The 22,764-nt window shown below is 36.8% G+C and overlaps 1 protein-coding gene across 19 annotated transcripts in view; it reads left to right on the top strand.

Moving 5' to 3' along the window:
- The window catches only part of CEP128 (centrosomal protein 128), a 455,060-nt gene that overhangs the window by 198,107 nt on the left and 234,189 nt on the right, over positions 1-22,764 (top strand). For all 19 annotated transcript variants that reach the window (XM_042252808.2, XM_060418456.1, XM_060418450.1 and 16 more), the window contains 2 exons: positions 1,851-1,910; positions 16,220-16,412. In XM_042252808.2, coding sequence (XP_042108742.1) covers positions 1,851-1,910; positions 16,220-16,412 — 253 coding nt within the window. The remainder of the gene's footprint in view (positions 1-1,850; positions 1,911-16,219; positions 16,413-22,764) is intronic.

Raw genomic sequence — 22,764 nt, 5'->3', positions numbered from 1 at the left:
GCATGCAGAGGATAGCCTTTGGATCAAGACAGATGTAGATTCAAATTGCAACTCTCCAAATTGCTAATGTATGACCTTGGATGAGTTATGTAATCCCTATTCTCTCTAAGAAATCATGTCCTATTTATAAGTTGGGTTATTATGAAGATAAAAAAGATATAGAAGGGGTACATCATAGTGTGATGTACATACTAAGTGTATAGCAGGATCAACTAATGATTTCTCTCATTATTATGCAGAGAGTTTTTTATAATGTACTGATATTGCCAAGTGTATGGCTTCTGTTTCTTTAATCTTTTTATGACAAATAAATGTTATCTTAATAGACTTTGTGCTCTTGTCATAATAGACTTTGAAGTGTATTTATTGATAGTTGCATCTTGATACGCAGTTAGTAGTGAAGTGATAATGGTATTCTGTATGCCTGATATTGTGCTAACATCCATTTTATTCAATTTTACCCTGGCCTCATGAGGTAGTTTACTCACTTTATAGATGATAACCTGCAGCTTAGAGAAAAATTAAGTTACACCATTTATAAGTGATTAAGTGACTTTTCTTAAACACTAAACTATATATAAATTTATAAAGCATGTTGCAAAATATAAACATTTTATCTCAAATTATTTTGGTCTTTAATCTTGAGTACTGTATCTTAGGTCACTGAAGACTTGAGTTGAAGACATAGGTCAATGAAAAAGAGTAATACAGAATAACATAATCAATGATAAATGGATGGTTACAAATATTCAACACAGTAGAGAGGTAGAAAAGGAAAGAGCACTGTGAACTAGAGAGATTAAGAAAAATCCATTGAAAAGGCAGGAAAGGCATGAGAATTGAGTGAGATCTAGATAATGAGAAAAAGGGATGATGGAAAGGTTATATAAGACTACAGCACTCTTGTGCGTGGCATGTGGTCAGCACTCGCTGTACATTTATCATATGTCTAAACGAATTATCTAATGCTGTTCCTTAGGGGAGTGATGTGCATACACATCGAGAAGTGTAGAAGTATTTGAAGATAGGAACAGACATTGCATGCAGAGGGATAGGATATTTTTAAGCAGAAAATTTCTAGGAAAAACTGATGCAAAAATTCCATGGGTAGCACAAAGTTCAAAGAAGGGAGGAACTGAGAAAATGGTTTGTGTTTAAAATTTTGAAGTCACTGACAAACTGGGTACACTTTTATCAGTAATACAGCAGAACTAGCTGTTAATTTTATAAATGAGTTGGTGTGAAGGCACTCAGGGCATCTAGTGTAGACAACCTATTTATTGTAGAATTTTGTTACCATCATGAATTATAAAGCGATGTTGGTGTAAAGTTATATCAATTAGGTTCTGTCAGTTTTATAAAAACCATTAATGAGACAAAATAGCCCTCATAGTATAAAATTGAAGAAGGAAAAATGAGACAAAGAATTAAGTTTTATGTAATTACATCCAACTCAATGTGAAATACATTATCTGGAACAAGACTGAGGAAAAGACACAAAAATGAAGTAAACTGGTGTAAGTGAGGCTGCTTGCCATGCAGAACTCCATGGATCAGCCTCAGAGATTCAAGCAGTAGTAGCACTTGAGAGTTGATTCATATGTGTGTATGTGAGCTAAATATTAGTGTCAATATATACTTCATACATGGATACATATATACATGCTTAAATAAATAGGCATTAAATAAATAGTAGTTTGGAACTGGCTTTATACTTGCTGTGAACTTTCTTTTTAAACCCTTAGGTTTAGAGACTAAACTTTTGGATATAATGGTGTACAATCTTCATTTATGTAAATTTATTTCAGGGAGGTACCTACCACTAACAGATGACTTCTCTTTTTTTGTAGGTTTTTTCGTCTAGTCCTGATATTAATTATGACCCACATCGCTGGTTAGCAGAGAGCAAGGTAATTAATCTTGGAATCCTAAAGCTTTCATCATGTTTATGACCTTCAAGGCATCCTATTTGTCCTAGTCATGTATTTTGACATGTAACTAAACATATGAAAGCCTTAATAGTTTAATATTTTAAAATTAGCTTAAATATACAGGCATGGAATGAGAGAATAAATGAGAGAGTAAAACTGTTGAAATATTGAAATTTAATTGTCAGACAAATTCCTCTACCTTTTCCTTGGGAGAGAAAGCTGAGGTGCGCAAAAGTCAGGGAAGCTGTAACCAGTCCCCATTTACGTGTATATATACTTACATTCTGGTTCTGGAGTGTTAGCTCAAAGCTGCCAAATATCTCTGTGGCTCAAGCAAATCCTTCACCTCTCTGGGTGTGTTGTTTTCTCATTTACAAAATGGGAAGGGTAAACTGTGTGTTCTGAAGATAACTTGATTGTTTCATGATTCTTTGACATCATGATTTAAATGTAATGGAAGGTAACAAAAAATAATGTTGAAGAATTTGTTAATTTTAGCAAAAAGATTCTCCTACACTGTGGGATAGTTTTCAGCTGTCTTCATATATCAGGTCAACCTGGAAATTCATTAATTTAAATATGGAACATTGTGATCATAGATATCTGTATGATATCTGTAGATATCTGTTTATGAAATTATCAATGCTTAAGCACTTGCATTCCTTTTTAGAATAGTTTTTTTTCTGCTTTAAGTTACTAAAATCTTCCATCCCATTTAAATTCTATACGAAAACCAACTGTACTATAAACCTCACCAATTGTATTCCATCTTAGGATTTTTTTGCATGAAAGAACCTTTAAGTTTTTACAATATCCTTATTTAAAAATATGAGCAAAGTGAGGTTTTCATTAAGATACGTGACTTTCTCAGCTTCCTTGGTGGCTTAGATGGTAAAGAATCTTCCTGCAGTGTAGGAGATGTGGGTTCCATCCCTGGGCCGGGAACCCATTCCAGTATTCTCCCTGGAGAATCCCATGGACAGAAGAGCCTGGTGGGCTACAGTCTGTGGGGTTTCAAAGGGTCAAACATGACTGAGTGACTGACACTTTTACTTCTTTTTTGATGTAAAGAAGGGGCGAATGGATTACATGCCATGTCAGATTCACAATGAACATTCTTACCATTATGTGTATCAGTATCAGTTAGTTGCTCAGTCATGTCCGACTCTTTGTGACCCTACAGACTACAGCCCACCAGGCTCCTCTGTCTGTGGAACTCTCCAGGCAAGAATACTAGAGTAGGTTGCCATTTCCTTCTCCAGGGAATCTTCCCAACCCAGGGATTGAACCCAGGTCACCTGCATTGCAGGAAGATTCTTTACCATCTGAGCCACAGGGGAAGCCCACGATTATGTGTATTAACATTTAAATATAGCCAATCTTGTTCATTTAGCCAAGATTTATTGATCATGTATTTTTTGTGTACAGACATTGGGGATAGGTGTTAGAAAGCCATGGAAGTTAATAGGGAAAATGGAATTGTAAACAAATTTTAGATATCCTTGAAATCCTTAATGTGAGTTATATTGTTATAGAGATAGGTAAACACTGACCTGAGAATACAGAAGAAGGAAGAACTATGGTGTTTGTGTTGGGAGAATGGAAGGGTGTGATGCTGCCAGCATGTCAGAGAAGGCTTCTGCAAAAATACGTTTAAACTCAGTTGTACAAAACATATGTAGAAGTTGGCTAAGTATAACAGTGGCAAAACGGTGAATATTTGAGTCAACAGGGATATGGCCCTGAGATTTATGAGTAAGGTACAGGTGGGAGGTGGTACGAGATAGAGTTTACTTTAGAAACCAGATAGTCATTAGAGAAGCTTCTTTTTTAAAAAAATTCTTAATAAGAAATTAACAGTATTGTGATTGAATGTTGAAATTTACTTGACCTTATAAAATTTTCTCTCATGCTTTCAATATAGTGATCCTGTGTGTACCTCACCATTTTTATAGAAGCCAATCCTGACTTATATTTATGCTGCTGGCATAGAAATTTTAGAATATACATGTTTTGCTGTCTCAGAATTTTTTAGCTAAAAGTTTGCTGTGCATTAATAAAGCATTTCTCTCTTTTTTTCTTTTCTTTTCCCAAGTCCACAATTCTGACAACAAGAGCAATGTACTTGGAATTTCCTTTCAAGTTAAAATCTTTATCATTTCTGAACAGAAAGTTTTCACTGCTGTTGTTCAGTTAAATTATGAGAGCCAGAGATGACTCTTAATCATAGCTCTTTAATTCGGGAGCGAGTGAGCTGTTTTCCCTTATCATTTAATGGGGTTGAACTTCCGATCAGACAAGTTTTAATGCTGCATGAGGCAACTGTAGCTCTACAGTGTAAAAAGGTCGTGATAAGCAATACTACGCTGACCAACTGACTAAGGAGGAATTGAATCTATTTACTAGAAAGATGGCTCAGGTTATTGATGGGCTACAGTACTGTAATTCCCGTGAACTATGACTGGACAGCCCTATAAGTATTGAAGATAAGATCTGAAATCAAAGGACAAAAGCTATATGGAAAGTAGAATTGCTATTCAGCTAGTCGATGTTGATGTCTTGCAGTATTAGAAGGACCTCTGATGGCATTTTGTAATTGTTTTCATAAATCTGCCAAATGAATTTCTTCTTTTAGTGTTAATTCTAGAACTTAGACTGGGTGGAAATTGTGTTCCTGTTTCTTTGTTGGCAGTGGTAACATAATATAAACATGAAACCCAACTAAGATTTGGACCTTGCTCATAGATAAAATAACCAGTGAATCTAAGAATAATGCATGACAGAGAGGAAGAGGGTTGAGATGGTTTTTAAGTAAAGCAGGGCGTTCCCATAGACAGGGAATTTGTTTTTGTCAAAAAACCCTGACAAAGCATTTAGAGGCTAAATTTTATTCAGTTTAACTGAGAATTTACTAAGTAGCTACTATGCCTCAGTACTGTATTACATGTTGTGAAGATGAGAATGAATTAAGAAATGATCCCTGGACTTCCCTGTTGGTCCAGTGGCTAAGACTTCACCCTTTCAATACAGGGGGTCTGGGTTCCATCCCCTGTCAGGAGACTAGATCCCACATGTCACAACTAAGACCCAGCTCAGCCAAATAAATAAATGTTTAAAAAAAAAAAGATCCTTCCTTTTAAGGAACATGTTGCCTAGAAAAACTGACACTTCTGTAGATGGTTTCAATGTTAGATGTAAGTGCTGTAATGGAAGCAGAAGCTGCCTTGGAGGCAGATGCTAAGGATAGATCTTGCAGCCAGCCAGGTAAACAGGAAAGAATATGCATACTGAGTAAACAATCGTAGGAATGGCCTGGAAGAGAACCAGCATGATAAATGCCAAGAAACGCCAAGTGATCTGGCAGTATTACATACACCGTGAAAACATGAGACAGAGGATATCAAGGATGGGGCTCCAGAAGGAGGCAGAGTTTAGATCCATCAAGAAGAGCATCGTATGCCATTTTAAAAGGTTGGGTCTGCTCTGCATTTAGTGGGGGACCATGAAGGAGTTTTGAACAGGAGAACCATATGTTCATATTTTAGAAGCATCACTCTGATAGTGATGTGAAAGGTGGATTGCAGGTGGGAAGACCAAAGGAAGAAGATCGGTTAAGAGGTCTTTGGTGAGACCCAGGTCTCTGGCTGAGGTAATTTAGGAAGTTGTAGCAATTCATTGGAAGGGACAGACTCAAGAAATATTTTGATAATAATATGCAAGTGATGTTTAATGTCATGTTAGAGGCTGATGGAGAAGGAGACATCCAGGGATTTCCATTCAGACTAGAAGACCCCAGTCAGTGGTTGGTATTGGAATAGATAGGTATGCACAGTCCTAGGTAGCAAGCTAGCAGAAGTATTGGAGGAGTTTCCACTACAGGAGTTAATATCCAGAAAGTTTCATTTGAACAGGAAGGCCTACAGAGAAGCAGGGACAAAGGCATAGATCAGAGTTTTAGGTTCAAATCATGGAGTGAAACGAGAAGTAGCAAAGACACCTTCAGTGAGAAAACAGGGACAGGTCATCAGCTGTAGAGCCAGCAGGCACTCACTTTCAGGATGGACCCACACCACTTGGAGGCATCTCTCTTGATCTCAGATCTTAAGTTACCGGTTTATAATAGTAAATAAAAAAGCTGGTGTCAGCTGCTGCTCATCACAAGAGAAGAGCCTTGGGACTCTTTTGTTTACAGAGCACATTTAATTCCGGGAGGCTGGTATTAATTATTCTCTGAAGATGTACAAAGGTGAATTGATATGGTTCTTTGGCTATGGAGCTCTTTTCCTTCTTGGCCTTTATCCCACTGTGTTGAAATTCCCATTTACTCTTTTCTTGTTTCCTAATCTGTCAGTTTTCTGTGGGAACACCTGTGTCTATCCTAGTCCTTGTTGCGTCTTTAATGCTTACCATAAGTAAGTAACTCAGTCATGTTTGAATCTTTGTGATCCCATGGACTGTAGTCCTCCATGCTCCTCTGTCCATGAAATTCTCTAGGCAAGAATACTGGAGTGGCTTGCCATTTCCTTCTCTGGGGCTCCTGAAGGGAAAGTTAGAATTGGACGCCTCAAGTACAAGGGAGCCCCTGGGGCATGTTCATTATCAGAGTGTTCCTTTCCTTTGTAAAGCACTTCTGACTGCCGGATTGTTTAATTGTGAGCCATTTAGGGCCCATTGCACTTCTGAAGTTAATGTATTGAATATGCACCCCAAAGATCTTTCCTTGGGGATAGATGAAATATTCCTAGATGCAGAGAAAGTGCTTACCATGGGGTTGGCTAAATGCTCAATAAGTAGTGTTTATTTTTTATTTTTTTAAGAAAGCATTTAGACTTGCTGCATTTTCCTACTGCATTTACTTCCTCAGGTTAACTATCACCAATGAATAAGGAACAAGCAGGTTAGATTTCAGAAATATATCAGATCTCAAACTGTATTATTTGATCAATAGTATTTAAATTATAAGGTTATGTATCAATATATAAAAAAATATGCTCCCAAGTTATTCAGGGATTTTCCTATTTGGTATCATCCCAAAGGGGCTTCCCAGTTGGCTCAGTGGTAAAGAATCTGTCTGCCAATGCAGGAGATGCATATTCCATCCCTGTGTCAGAAAGACCCCCTAGAGGAGGAAATTGCAACCCACTCTGCTGTTCTTGCCTGGAGAATTCCATGGACAAAGGAGCCTGGCAGGCTACAGTCAGTGGGGTTGCAAAGAATCAGGCATGACTGAACACACATGCACATCATCCCAAAGAGTCATATCTTCTGTAGTATAATAAGCTCCGGGAGCTGGTGATGGACAGGGAAGCCTGGCGTGCTGCAGCCCATGGGGTCACGAAGAGTTGGACCCAACTGAGCGACTGAACTGACGTTCTATAAGGTGACAAGCACTTGTTTTTCTCTACTATTTTAGAAATAGTGTCACTGAAGCAGTTTCAGAGATCGTGAAGTTTGACTTTTTATTTTTGTAGATGAGAAAGAGACCCTGGGAGTTTTGAGTTTTACCTAAGGACATAAAGCTAGTTTCTGAAAAGGGTTTGGGAACCTGGAGCTCTGAACTCTGGGCCACTGTTTTTTTATTCTGATTGTGTGACCTATACTTGAATATAAACTTTATATTTGCGAATATTATCTTTTTAGTGATGTGGATTAAAAAAAAAAAAAACTATTATGAGAAGTTTTGTTGTTTTTGTTCAGTTGCTAAGTCATGTCCAACTCTTTACAACCCCATGGAGTGTAACACACCAGGCTCCCCTGTCCTTCACTGTCTCCTGGAATTTGCTCCAATTCATGCCCATTGAGTCAGTGATGCTATCCAGTCATCTCCTCCTGCCTTCATTCTTTTCTAGCATCAGGATTTTTTCCAGTGAATCGGTTGTTAACATCAGGTGGCCAAACTATTGGAGCTTCCAGTGAATATTCAGGAGTGATGTCCTTTAGGATTGACTGGTTGGATCTCCTCGCAGTCCAAGGGACTCTCAAGGGTCTTCTCCAGCACAATTCAAAACCATCAATTCTTCAGCGGTCAGCTTTCTTTATAGTCCAACTCTCACATCCATACATGACTACCGTGAAAACCATAGCTTTGACTAGATGGACCTTGGTCGGCAAAGTGACGTCTGCTTTTTAAAGTGCTGCCTAGGTTTGTCTTTGGACTCATATTTAATTCTTGTTGAAGGTTGCAAATGATCATCTAGTATTTTATTCATCCAGTGTCGACAGCAAAATGTGATACAGATTCTCAGGTAGCTTCTTATGGTGGAACTATCCTTAGGTCGTACACAGGGAACTCACTCAGTTTAACTGGCGGAATTATTTTGTATTTTCTAAAATGATCTATAAATATAGGTATATTTCTTCTAGATGATATTCAAACCAAATAAAAAAGTAGAAAGTTTTATTGAAAGAATTACATTTTGAGGTTGATTTCAATTTTAATTTGAAGTTCTGGGTTAATTCTCATTTTGGTAACCTAGCACATTCTAAAAAATTAACTATCCTTTTTATCTCTGGTTCTTCTAATGAAGGAAGCATGGTAGTTAAAAGCAGCAAAGTTATGGTTCCTGATATTATTGCTAACTCTATCAACTATAATCTTTCTATTTGAATATTCTATTTTTAGCTCTGAGTCACTCCTTAATGACTTCTGGTATATTATTCCACTAAGTCTCACTGGAGGATTCGTACAGATTTAAAATATCACTATGATTGTTTTACTAGATACATAAAAATATTCCCACCTAGTTGCAAGCTGTCAACTAAGAAGGTAAAAAAAAAAAAAAAAAAACTGATTTAAAGTTTTTTTGCCCTATTTTTGTTTACTTAGCAATATTTGTTGATATAGTTAAATAAATGAGCCTATTATGTAATCTGTAAGATACTCTTGTGAGTGGTTAAATAGAATGGCGTTTGCACTGTGATTTATAGCCTTGTCATCTAATTATTGTTTGGAATTGGTGAAGTTATTCCTGTACTGTGTTCCAAGCTGTTTCTCCAAGATACTTAATGAAAGGTAATGGGTATTTCTCTAACAAACTCTGATTCTCCCAATTGATTATTGGTTGGTTATATTTCCATAAATCAATTTGTTTTCTAGGATTAACAATATATTGTGCATACTTACTCAACTCATAACAAGCATCTAACTATGACCTGTTTTTAATTTTGTATGGCAGTTGAATAAAGGCTCAACAGGAATTAACTGAAGCCATAGGTCTTATTAGTTGGCTAGGGCTGCCATAGGAAAACTGGGTGAATTAAACAATAGATATTTATTTTCTCACAGTTCTGTGGCCTAGAATTCCAAGGTCACTCAGTGCTAGAACTGGTTTCTGGTGAGACTTCTTGCCTCATAGACAGTCATCTTTCATGTGGGGGCTAAGGCCATGGTTGGAAGAGCTGAAGGTTAGGAGTCAGAGAGTGTCTCTTCTTCAGAGGACAGTACCCTTAAGACCTCATTTAACCTTAATTACTTCCCTAAAGTCCCTGTGTCTTTGGTTAGGGTTTTAACATGATTTTGAGGGAAGTATAATTCAGTCTATAACACAGATCAAACCTGATTATTGCGTTGTTTCAGATAATTTTTTCTTATTCTGTTTTTATCGGAACCAGTAGGAATATTGTTATGATAAAACAGTTTTTTTTTTTTTTTTGTTTTTTTTTTTTTGGTATTCTCTTTTAACAACAGGCCAAAGATTGGAATGGAATAAGGAATAGGTAGGAAACCATTGAGAAAAAGGAAATTGAAGGTGTTTTTTACATTTGCTATTAAATCGTTGAGAAAGAACAGATTAAACTAGATGGTGGAAGCTAGTGATCCCCAGTTTTCATTCCAATTCCAAAGAAAGGCAATGCCAAAGAATGCTCAAACTACCACACAATTGCACTCATCTCACACACTAGCAAAGTAATGTTCAAAATTCTTCAAGCCAGGCTTCAGCAATATGTGAACCATGAACTTCCAGATGTTCAAGCTGGTTTTAGAAAAGGCTGAGGAACCAGAGATCAAATTGCCAACATCTGCTGGATCGTGGAAAAAGCAAGAGAGTTCCAGAAAAACATCTATTTCTGCTTTATTGACTATGCCAAAGCCTTTGACTGTGTGGATCACAATAAACTGTGGAAGATTCTGAAAGAGATGGGAATACCAGACCACCTGACCTGCCTCTTGAGAAATCTGTATGCAGGTCAGGAAGCAACAGTTAGAACTGGACATGGAACAACAGACTGGTTCCAAATAGGAAAAGGAGTACTTCAAGGCTATATATTGTCACCCTGCTTATTTAACTTCTATGCAGAGTACATCATGAGAAACGCTGGGCTGGAAGAAACACAAGCTGGAATCAAGATTGCTGGGAGAAATATCAATAACCTCAGATATGCAGATGACACCACCTTTATGGCAGAAAGTGAAGAGGAACTCAAAAGCCTCTTGATGAAAGTGAAAGAGGAGAGTGAAAAAGTTGGCTTAAAGCTCAACATTCAGAAAACGAAGATCATGGCATCCAGTCCCATCACTTCATGGGAAATAGATGGGGAAACAGTGGAAACAGTGTCAGACTTTATTTTTTGGGGCAGCAAAGTCACTCCAGATGGTGATTGCAGCCATGAAATTAAAAGCCGCTTACTCCTTGGAAGGAAAGTTATGACCAACCTAGACAGCATATTCAAAAGCAGAGACATTACTTTGCCAACAAAGGTCCATCTAGTGAAGGCTATGGTTTTTCCAGTAGTCATGTATGAATGTGAGAGTTGGACTGTGAAGAAAGCTGAGCACTGAAGAATTGATGTTTTTGATCTGTGGTGTTGGAGAAGACTCTTGAGAGTCCCTTGGACTGCAAGGAGATCCAACCAGTGCATTCTAAAGAAGATCAGTCCTGGATGTTCATTGGAAGGACTGATGCTAAAGCTGAAACTCCAGTATTTTGGCCACCTCATGCGAGGAGTTGACTCATTGGAAAAGACTCTGATGCTGGGAGAGATTGGGGGCAGAAGGAGAAGGCGATGACAGAGGATGAGATGGCTGGATGGCATCACCAATTTGATGGACATGAATTTGAGTGAACTCCGGGAGTTGGTGATGGACAGGGAGGCCTGGTGTGCTGCGATTCATGGGGTCGCAAAGAGTCGGACATGACTGAGCGACTGAACTGAACTGAACTCAGTGATCTCTAGGGACTCATTCTGTTTGGACCATTTGAGTGTTAAAAAATTGAATTGCTAGTGAATATTTTTTAAAAAATCAAGTAAGTGCATTATTACTGCATGGAATTTGTTTTCCTTCTGAGGCATAAGAAGATCTAATAATGCTAGGATTTCATTCTTTTGTGGTAGAAAACAGAATTAAGAAGAACCATGGATATGATACCACATCAGAAGTACTGTCCTTCTTGCCTTTTTTTTTTTTTTTTGTAACATAGTAGCCTGACTGGAACTTTTCAAGAAATATAAAAGGGAACATATTTTCTATATACTTTACACTTGTCTTTGGTAGGTATAAAGGCATAATCACCACAAACAATTTGGTGTTCATGTTTTTAGTCCTGTTTTGTTTCGATGGGCTGAGCTGCAATCATTTTTGACAAAATTTATGTTTTTAAAATTACTTTATATGCCTGTCCCTTCCTTTTGAATCTTTGACATTGAGGATATCCACCTTGTTGTAATATTTTCTGTTGCCCCAGACTCATATTTTCCTCCTAAATTTCCATTTATATCCTTAGTTTTTATTTTGTAGTTTCACTTGTGTTTATCTCTTCTAAACCCTCTTCTCTTCTCTCTGTAGATATTCTTTAAGGGCCATTTTATCTGTTCCTATCCCTTTAACTTCCTTTACACTATTGATTTTTTAGTTTGTATCTCTTGACCATATCTCTTGAGCTTTAGATCTATATATCCAATTATTATCTATACTTCTGTGTGTTTTGATCCTAACTTCAGTCTAATTCAGCCTAATTTAACTTCTTAACCCCTAAATTTTTGCTTTTTCTAGGTTTCCTGTTTTAGTTTATTAAGCTAAAAATTGGCCGTCAATGCCGATTCCTCCTTCTTCCTTACCCCACTTACATTTAAGTCTCAAATACAAATGGTTTGGTCCAGTCCTTATTACCATTTTTCACTTGTTTGGAATACTGTAACAGCCTCTTGGCTTCCTGATATTTTCTCTACTCTATCTAGAGAGTATGCTTTCTAAAGAACAGTCACTTTACTTCCTTGTCTCATATTTGTGGTTAGATGAGGATGATGGTATATCTCTCACCCTCATGCTGACTGTGTTTTCTTCCTAAATGCATTAGTAGAAAGTGAAAGTGAAGTCACTCAGTCGTGTCCGACTCTTTGCGACCCCGTGGACTGTCGCCTACCAGGCTCCTCTGTCCATGAGATTCTCCAGGCAAGAATACTGGAGTGGGTTGCCAATTCCTTCTCCAGGGGATCTTCCCAACCCAGGGATCGAACCTGGGTCTCCTGCATTGGAGTCAGACACTTTAACCTCTGAGCCACCAGGGAAGAAAGTGATCCCTTAATCTGGCAGAATTGATTATCTTTTCTGGCTTTCTGTGCTGTGAAATTTTATTTTTTTCTTTTTCTATTTGCAATAGTATTTCAAAGTGGATATTGGGGAATGAAGCAGACTTAATTAAATTTCTACAGTCATAATTTGAAGTTCACATCCTCATATAAGTTGAGGACTTCCTGTATTTCATTTCAGCTCAGTCATGTCCGACTCTTTGTGACCACATGAACCGCAGCACGCCAGGCCCCCCTGTCTATCACAACCTCCTGAAGTTCACCCTAACCCATGTTCATCGAGTCGGTGATGCCATCCAACCATCTCATCCTCTGCCTTCCCCTTCTCCTCCTGCCCTCAATCTTTCCCAGCATCAGGGTCTTTTCAAATAAGTCAGCTCTTCACATCAGGTGGCCAAAGTATTGGAGTTTCAGCTTCAAAATCAGTCCTTCCAGTGAACACGCAGGACTGATCTTCTTTAGGATGGACTGGTTGGCAGTGCTCTTGGAGCCCCCCAAAATAATGCCTGTCACTGTTTCCACTGTATTTATTTACTGTTTCCTATATTTATCTAGTGACATACAGACAATACAAAGGCCTACAAATTGTACAGCAAGTACTATAGCCAGGTCTTATCTCTGCAGGGCGATTTAACTTTAGCTTTTGTTGAACTATCTCCTCCCCCCTTTTATTTTTTATTAAATAATAGCTAAATTGAGATATAATTCATGTACCATACAACTAACCTATTTAGAGTTACCATTTAGTAGTTTTTAGTATATCCACAAAGAGGTGCAGCCATCACTACATGAATTTTGGAACATTTTCATTACCCACCAAAAGATAATCTGGACCATTAGCCATCAGGTTCTTAGCATACCTGCTCATAGCACTAGTCAGCAAGTATTCTGCTTTTATCTCTCTAGATTTGTCTGTTCTGGACATTTACTATCAGTGAAGTGAAGTCACTCAGTTATGTCCAACTCTTGGGATCCCATAGACTGTAGCCTGCCAGGCTCCTCTGTCCATGGCATTTTCCAGGCAAGATTACTGGATTTGGGTTGCCATTTCCTTCTCCAGGGGACCTTCCCAACCCAGGGATTGTATCTGCTAAATGATTCTATCACAGCTACTTTTAATAAACTGGGGCATGTCCAAACAGCATTTTAGACTTCTGGAGGCTTAGAATATTCTTGCTTAGGACATGTACTATTCAGGGAGATTGTCCATTAGCTTAGTCACCTTTATCCTTCTAGTGCACAGCTTCCACTGTTTTGCTTCTTTTGAGGTGAAGACTGTTCAGATTATTTAAAGTCAACTAGCAGCTGGATCAGAGAAGGCAATGGCACCCCACTCCAGTACTCTTGCCTGGAAAATCCCATGGATGGAGGAGCTTGGTGGGTTACAGTCCATGGGGTTGCTAAGAGTTGGACACGACTGAAGTGACTTAACAGCAGCAGCAGCAGCTGGATGGTACTCTCACTTGGGAACATCATAAGACCCAATTGAAATTTTGTTCTACTAAATGTGAAAGTTCTTTTCTCATCCCTGCTTTAAATATTTAAATATTAGCGTTGGTGAGGTTAGAGTCTTTGGAAAAGAGAGTTACTTCAATTAAATTTCCTAGTTTTAAATATGGAAAAATGCTGACTTGATCTGACTCAGTTCAGTTCAGTTCAGTCCAGTCGCTCAGTCGTGTCCGACTCTTTGCCACCCCATGAATTGCAGCACGCCAGGCCTCCCTGTTCATCACCATCTCCTGGAGTTCATATCTCCTGGTGTCCATCGAGTCCGTGATGCCATCCAGCCATCTCATCCTTGGTCGTCCCTTTCTCCTACTGCCCCCAATCTCTCCCAGCATCAGAGTCTTTTCCAGTGAGTCAACTCTTCGCATGAGGTGGCCAAAATACTGGAGTTTCAGCTTGAGCATAATGCCCTCCAAAGAAATCCCAGGGTTGTCTCCTTCAGAATGGACTGGTTGGATCTCCTTACAGTCCAAGGGACTCTCAAGAGTCTTCTCCAACACCACAGTTCAAAAGCATCAATTCTTCGGCGCTCAGCTTTCTTCACAGTCCAACTCACATCCATACATGACCACAGGAAAAACCATAGCCTTAACTAGATGGACCTTAGTCGGCAAAGTAATGTCTCTGCTTTTGAATATACTATCTAGGTTGGTCATAACTTTTCTTCCAAGGAGTAAGCGTCTTTTAATTTCATGGCTGCAGTTACCATCTGTGGTGATTTTGGAGCCCCAAAAAATAAAGTCTGACACTGTTTCCACTGTTTCCCCATCTATTTCCCATGGAGTGATGGGACCGGATGGCATGATCTTTGTTTTCTGAATGTTGAGCTTTAAGCCAACTTGTTCACTCTCCTCTTTCACTTTCATCAAGAGGCTTTTTAGTTACTCTTCACTTTCTGCCATAAGGGTGGTGTCATATGCATATCTGAGGTTATTGATATTTCTCCCAGCAATCTTGATTCCAGCTTGTGTTTCTTCCAGTCCAGCGCCTCTTATGATGTACTCTGCATAGAAGTTAAATAAGCAGGGTGACAATATACAGACTTGAGGTACACCTTTTCCTATTTGGAACCAGTCTGTTGTTCCATGTCCAGTTCTAACTGTTGCTTCCTGACCTGCATACAGGTTTCTCAAGAGGCAGGTCAGGTGGTCTGGTATTCCCATCTCTCTCAGAATTTTCCACAGTTTATTGTGATCCACACAGTCAAAGGCTTTGGCATAGTCAATAATGCAGAGGTAGATGTTTTTCTGGAACTCTCTTGCTTTTTCGATGATCCAGTGGATGTTGGCAATTTGATCTCTGGTTCCTCTGTCTTTTCTAAAACCAGCTTGAATATCAGGGAGTTCACGGTTCACTTATTGCTGAAGCCTGGCTTGGAGAATTTTGAGCATTACTTTACTAGCATGTGAGTAAAGTAATTGTGCAGTAGTTTGAGCATTCTTTGGCATTGCCTTTCTTTGGAATTGGAATGAAAACTGACCTTTTCCAGTCCTGTGGCCACAGCTGAGTTTTCCAAATTTGCTGGCATATTGAGTGCAGCACTTTCACAGCATCATCTTTCTGCATTTGAAATAGCTCAACTCGAATTCCATCACCTCCTCTAGCTTTGTTCGTAGTGATGCTTTCGAAGGCCCACTTGACTTCACATTCCAGGATGTCTGGCTCTAGATGAGTGATCACATCATCATGATTCTCTGGGTCGTGAAGATCTTTTTTGTACAGTTCTTCCGTGTATTCTTGCCACATCTTCTTAATATCTTCTGCTTCTGTTAGGTCATGCTGTATAAAATCTTGCTCTGTATCTGATTAGCAAGACCCTTGGGTATATACATTTTTAGAAACAAAATTTAGGAATTTTATCTAATTTTTTAATCTCAGAAATAACATTCTCTTTTATAACAAGTTTTTCTAAGTGTATTATGGAGTGCTTTGGATTTTCAAATATTTGTACTAAGCTAATTAGGGGATTAATTGTATTACAACATGAAGTTTAATAGGCTAAACTTTCTGTGGTATTGCCTTTCCAAAGATGATAGAACATACCAAGTATTTTATAAAAATCCAAGAAAATAATTTTCTGCATGAACTTTTAACTGATATAAACCATTATGCAAATTTAAACATTATGGGTAATTTTAAATTTTGTTTGAATTCATTAGTTATTGTCCAAATTTAGATTATCATGACTTTGCCATGTTTTGGAATGCTACTGTTTTCTAGATTTTTAAAAATTAGAATAAATGTCATATTTTTAGACAAAACTTCAGTGGCTCTGTGAGGAGCTGAAAGAGAGAGAAAACAGAGAGAAAAGTCTACGGCACCAGCTGATGTTGTGCAGACAGCAACTCAAGAATATGACTGAAAACAAGGAAGCTGAGCTTCAGTGTCTCTTTGAACAGATAGAAAGACAGGAGCAACTTCTGGAAGAGATACACCGAGAGAAGAGAGGTATGTTAATTGCTCTTTCTCTTTTATTTTTCTTGTTTAAGTTCATGAAATCTTAGGGTTGGGAGAAAAATATTCTGTTTCTCTTGCCTTCAGTTTGAACTACAAAATTGCCAAATCCTTCTCCTTTCCTCGTCTCTTGTCTCCTTATCTTCATTTCTGGGTCTGGAAGAGAGAACTGTTTCTCCTCGAGAATTTCTCCTTTAGCTCCTGTATCCCTGCTGTGTACATTTCTGTCTATTGGCCATTTGCAAATGCTAATTAGGTAAGTCATGTTTGTTCTTCCCTAATAAGATGCTAAAATTTATATTTTACTTCACTAAAATACCCATTCACTCAATAAATATTTACTTTGTGTCTATTTTCCCAAATTATTGATGTTGTCAAATTTATTGACTTAAAGTTTTTTGTAATAGCCCCTTTTTAATTCTTTTAGTTTCTGTAAGATCTGTGCTGATGTCTCTTGTTATATTCCTGGTATTGGTAATTTGTTTCTGTTCTTTTGTTTGTATAAGTCTTGCTGGGGGTTTTATTAAATTAGTTACTGTTTTCAAAGAAACAGCCTTTGATTTTTAATTTTTTCTATTATTTGTCTTTTTAGTGTTTTATTGATCTATATTGTCATTTTTATTTCCTTTCTTTTACTTCCTTTGTACACATTTGGTTTTCTCCTGGATTCATAAGTTGGAAACTTTATTTTAATCTTTCTGTTTCTCAGTACCGTCACTTAAAATTATAAATTTCCATCTTAATAATACTTCAAATGCATTTCACAAATTCTGGTATATTGTCCTTTTGTTATTACTTAGTTTCATTTAGAAAATATTTCCCTTGTGATTTCTTCTCTGACATGTGGAATTTTTTTTTAAAAGAAGTGTACTACTTACTTTCCAATTATGTAGAATTTTATAGATATTATCAGTTTCTAAACTTAGTACCCTTGCAGTTGTAAAACATACTCCATGAAATCGATTCTTTTCTGAGACTTGTTTTATTACCCCATATGTGGTCTCTGTTAGTAAATTTTCTATGTGCACTTGAAAATAAGTTATGTTCTGCATTTATTGTGAAATGTTCTATAAAAGTCACTTATGCTAAATTGTTTCACGTTGTTCTTCATTTCTGGTGGTTTCTATATCCCTACTAATATTGATTATTTCTATTACTAACTGATAGAGGATTTTTTTCTATCAGTAACTGATAGAGATATCCAGATATTTTGAGTATGTGATTTTTTTTTTTCCTTCAAGTGTTTTGAAACTCTGTTGTTAGATCCCATCTTGATATTGATTGTGGAAATGCACCTAATTAGTCACTAGGTTGTGTCCCACTCTTAAGATCCCATGAATCTAATTAGGAGGCTATTGTAACAGTCTCAATAAAAGCAAAAGAGGATCTGGCAGAGGACATTAGTAGTAGCAACAAATATAAGATACTGTTGAGGAATTAGTGCAAGATTGAACAATGTAGGTGAATGAGAGAAGACTCACAGGATACTCAAGGTCTTAGTGCTTTTGGCATTGGGAGAAATAGCGATGTTGGGAAGGAGGGGCTGATTTGTTGGGAGACCAAAAAGGATCATGTTTTGTCTATTCTTTAAAAATTATAAAAAGTAAAAGTCTCAGGAATACCCAAACTTTTGTGATAGAGGGATGATGTGGTAATTTCTTGACTTTTCGGTATAAGATGTATGAGTGCTGTCTGTGATCCAGAAATAATGAGGACGTAATATGGATAATGAAGAACAAGCAAAGCCTATTATAGTTGCATATGTATACATATATTGTTAGGAAGATAAGAGTTTTCTTCTGTTTTCTGGGCTATTTTAGGGCTGTAGGTTGGAGCTGGGGGGTGTTCCAAAAGGAGACGAAGTCTGCTGAGAAGTTATTGTCATGGACCTCTTAGAAGTTTAGTAGTTGTTGACTTAGGAATTCTTCATTGTTATGAATGGCAACAAAGAAAAGAGTAGAGAGATATAAACTGCAGCAGAGAAGATTTAGGTATGATATTTTAACTTGTGTATGTAGTTGTTTTTAGTAATTTCTTAATAAACCAACCACTGCCTACCTTCTTAATATTCTGATAGCTCAGTGCTCCTGTGTGTGGCAGTTTTCCTAGGTAAGAATACATGCTTTGAAACTATGAGGTCTACTAAAAGCTAAAATTTAGGTACATGTTAGAGGGATTTCTTTCGTCAGAGACCTTTAGAAGGAGGGATATCGGTATAGTATGATTTAGCTCCATTCTTGCTTATGAAATGCTGATTATTATGAACAAATATGGCAGATAACTTTTATTAACAAATTTTTTCTTAAGCTGAAATTGTAAACTCCTAATTAAACAAAGAACCCATCTTTGCTTTCCAGGCACTTTATGATTTATGTGACTATTTAATGTACATCATTTTTCTTTCTGAAGTAACTGAAAATTCACATGGCCTCTTAAATTCCTTTCCCTTAAAGATGAAATTTTGTCTTCTTACCCAGTTTCCCTTTTGGGTAGGTCACATGCTTATTTGGCTTTGTTGGAGTCACTGGGATCTTCATCCGTTCCCTCCACTCTGACAGATGCAGTGCCTAGCAAGGCGCCATTCTTGGTAGCCTGCACTGTGAATCCAAGCTCTCAGATCTGTCCTTTCCTGTCATATATCACTTATTGCAACTGTAATACATGTAATGATGAAATAAACCATTATGAACGGACTCTTTATTAGGGAGTTACCTTTTCTGAATAAAGGAAAAAGTACTAATGGAATGTGGAAGAAGGGAAATAGTCCTTCGGCTACTTCACAAGGTATATTTTTGCAGCAGAGGACTGTCGCTCAGGTTGTTTGGTTATTTCTGATGAGCACCTGTTCATTGGAATAGCAATGAAGTGGGCCGACAAGTGGGCAGTGGGAAAGGTTGCGTCATTGCCCTACCTTTGTTTTTTTCCCTTAGTTCAGCTGTTTTAAGTCTTATGTTAGCATTGACTGTGGCTGTGGCCAGCATTCAGAGGACTGTCCTGGGACAGAAACATCTTGTTTCTTGCCTCAGTGAGTTTGGGAATGACACACAATTGAGAAGTGTGTTTAGTTGAGTGTATCGACTAGATGGAGTTTCTATGAAGGCAGTGATTTCGTTATTTTGTTCAACACTATGTACCCCAGTGCCTGAGAAGAACTTGGCACATAATAGATACGTCAAATGTTTGCTGAATGAGTGAATGGATGAAAGAACATTAAAGGGGCACAGTTGATAAGGGAGCCATAACATCTGTGTTCAGTGAAAGAAAAAAACACAATGAACTGTACATTCCAAAATGAATTCTGCAAAACCAAATTGCAAATCAGCAAATATTTGGCAGAAGTTAAGTAATTTAATAAGAGTGGTTTGCATTTTTGTTATGGCACTTTGAAATTAGGTAACAGTATTTGCCTTTCCTAATATTTCAGTTATGTGTTCCATTTTACAGCAGAAGTATTTAAGCCATTTATATTTTTATTCATTTTGTGATAATATTTTCTAGGAGATTCCTGATTCATTTAAAGCATACTGTAATGTTATTAGTAGTCATTCTTGTTTCTTTTTGTACCATAACATGGGGTAGCTCTCTGGTATTGCACGTGAAAAGAAATTTTAATACCTGAGTATCAAAAAGAAAATAAACAATATAAAACATGTTGTTTATATCTAAAGTAGTTTCAGTCCTTAATAGTAGAATGAATATAACTTTTAGAGTAGTATTCTATAATTCATAGAGTCTTAAGCATGATTATAAATGTTGAGTAGAAGGATCCAGGAATGGGAGATGTTGAATAGGTGAAAGAAAGGTTAATTGGTATAGCAGGAACCCAGAAGATACGAGAGTGAATGGGGTCAAAAGTAAAGGTAGAGAAATGAATCTTAGAAAGAACAAGGACAAGAGTTACTTCTTCCATTACTGTTTTAGCACTTTGAATACATTGCTGTTTTGGGTAGTTTAATTTGTCACAATAAGTTTTGTAATGGTTTCATTATTTTGACTGTTAGGTCCTCAACATTTGTGATTGGATATAATTAATCTTTGCCTTGTATTTGTTCAGTGTCTGTTTGGAGAAGAGGATGCAAGGAATGAGCCAAAGCTACTGGATTTGCCATGTTAGACTTTGGAAGACCTGTTTTAGTAGAAGCCTTATGAATTTTAAGCCAAAACATTTCTCATAGTTTTTTTGTTTGTTTGCTTGCTTGCTTTTTGTAAAATATCCAAAGGATAATAACACTCATCATTCAAGGAATAGAGTCAGCTTAGTGATGAAACTGGTACACTGTATATTCCTGTATATGGCTCTGAGGATGAGTATTTTTACTATATGATAGAGATATGATTTAGTATTTTTCAGTTTTCTTAAACTTTTATTCTTTTCAAGGCACTTCCATAGGTTTTCATCTACGTGATTCACTTCTACCAGTAGTAATCTCAGTTTTTTAAGAATTTTCCTTTGATTTCCCAGTGTTATGAATAACTCCTTTTAACTATTTTTTCTGTTTCCCTTGTCCTTTTTCTGAATTTTTGTACCATTTCCGTGTTGTTGGCAGAATAAAGAAAAATTTCTTAGAATTCATTTTTGGGACAGAAACAAGGGCGGGACTTGTGAACCGAAGGCATCTTTCCTGGAGTGAAAATGAAGAGTACTTTCGCTCCAGTACTCTTTCCTAGTGTAGGGAAACATGGGGTTGTATCATTTATGTTGTGTGTGTGCATTATGTATTTATTGGTTAAATTTTTCTCCTACTTGTGATTCATATTTCATTTCCCACATTATTTCAAGCAGTTTTTAAAAATTTTTCTCATTGAAAGAATATTTGACACTCATGCAACTTATACAAATGTTAGTCATTATCTAGTCTAAGAGCTTGGAAAACCAATTTTTTCTATTGCATGTCAGTGTATAATTAAGCATTCTAAATTAATTTAAGAGATAATCTCTAAGTGTAATGTAATTTATTTGGATTCTGGTTAATTAAAAAGAATCTATTTAGCACTTTATTTTACATTTCACCAGTTTGCTCAGAAGTTCAGTGATCTTGATCATTATAGATAATGAAAGAATTTTAATTGATGGGGGAAATTATTTAAACTTACTTAACTATTATTTTGTTTAATGTGAAGTCATATCTTCCCTCATGTATGTTCAGATTTTCTTCATAATTATTTTCAAAAACCAATTGAGAAACAGTGGGTTTTTAAAAAGTTATATCTACTACTTGAGTAAAATCAGAAGTTTGTTTTAATCTTAGTCCTTGTTTTTGCTTATATATATTTCATTATAATAATTTTATTTCTCATGTGTTTAGTGTTATTTAAAATCCAGCCAGGCCAACAGGTCAACTGGGATTGAAATTAAACTTCATTGATTAAATGTGCATAAGACCAGAATTGAATAAGTTAATGATATGCAGATCTAAGCAGGTATCAACTTTGATTGACTCTATAACAACATCCATATTGTTACTAAGTAAATTGACAATAGAAAGTTATGGCTAATTATTCTTTAGTTATAAATATCCCCACCCACCTGCCTATCTGTGTAATGGGCCTAATTCTTGTACTACTTCTATTGGCTAATTAATTTGGAAGACAAACATTTTTAATACTTTCAGTTACATAGTCAGTTAGCAACAGTGAAGCACTGAATGTAGAGTTCAGATATTTAAAGTTACATTTTTCCTCTCCTAAATTATTAGATGTATTTTTATATTTTGGAGTGTATTCTAGAAAATCCATAAATGTTAAGTATACTCTACAAATGAATTTTAGATTATATATTTTGATCTTTTCATAGATTATCTATATTATTTTCTACTGTTTCATAGGACAGCAAAGCTGGTCTGCTTGAGTTTGAATCATAGTCATATTCAGGGAGGAAAGTAAGCTAAAGTTGTATGCGCTAAAAGAGATTTGATGTGGGTGTTTAGGTTAGTAAATAGCTTTTATTAAATTCAGAACTTATCTTTGCTGTGTTTCAGTTATTTTAAACTAATACTTCTTTCTGTTTTGTTGTTTATATGTTAGTTATCAATTGTGATAGGCTGAATAATGCCGCTCACTACCCTCAATGATATCTACATCCTAACTCCCAGAACCTTTTAATATGTTATGTTACATGCCAAAAGAGATTTTGTAACTATGTTCAAATAAGGGTTTAGAAAAGAGGAAGTTATCCTGGATTATTTATATAGGCCCACTAATAATCATAAGTATTCTTAAAGTGAAAGAGAAAGCAGAAAAGGGAGTCAGAGAAAGACTCAATGTATCATTTGTTCATGGCCTTGAAGAAGAAATTCTTCTGGGGCTCAGACAGTAAAGCATCTGCTTGCAATGTGGGAGACCTGGG

Source organism: Ovis aries, chromosome 7 (genome assembly GCF_016772045.2).
Source record: "Ovis aries strain OAR_USU_Benz2616 breed Rambouillet chromosome 7, ARS-UI_Ramb_v3.0, whole genome shotgun sequence".
NCBI lineage: Eukaryota > Metazoa > Chordata > Mammalia > Artiodactyla > Bovidae > Ovis > Ovis aries.
The sequence above is the reverse complement of the archived record's forward strand: the minus strand, read 5'-3'. Positions and strand labels throughout refer to the sequence as shown.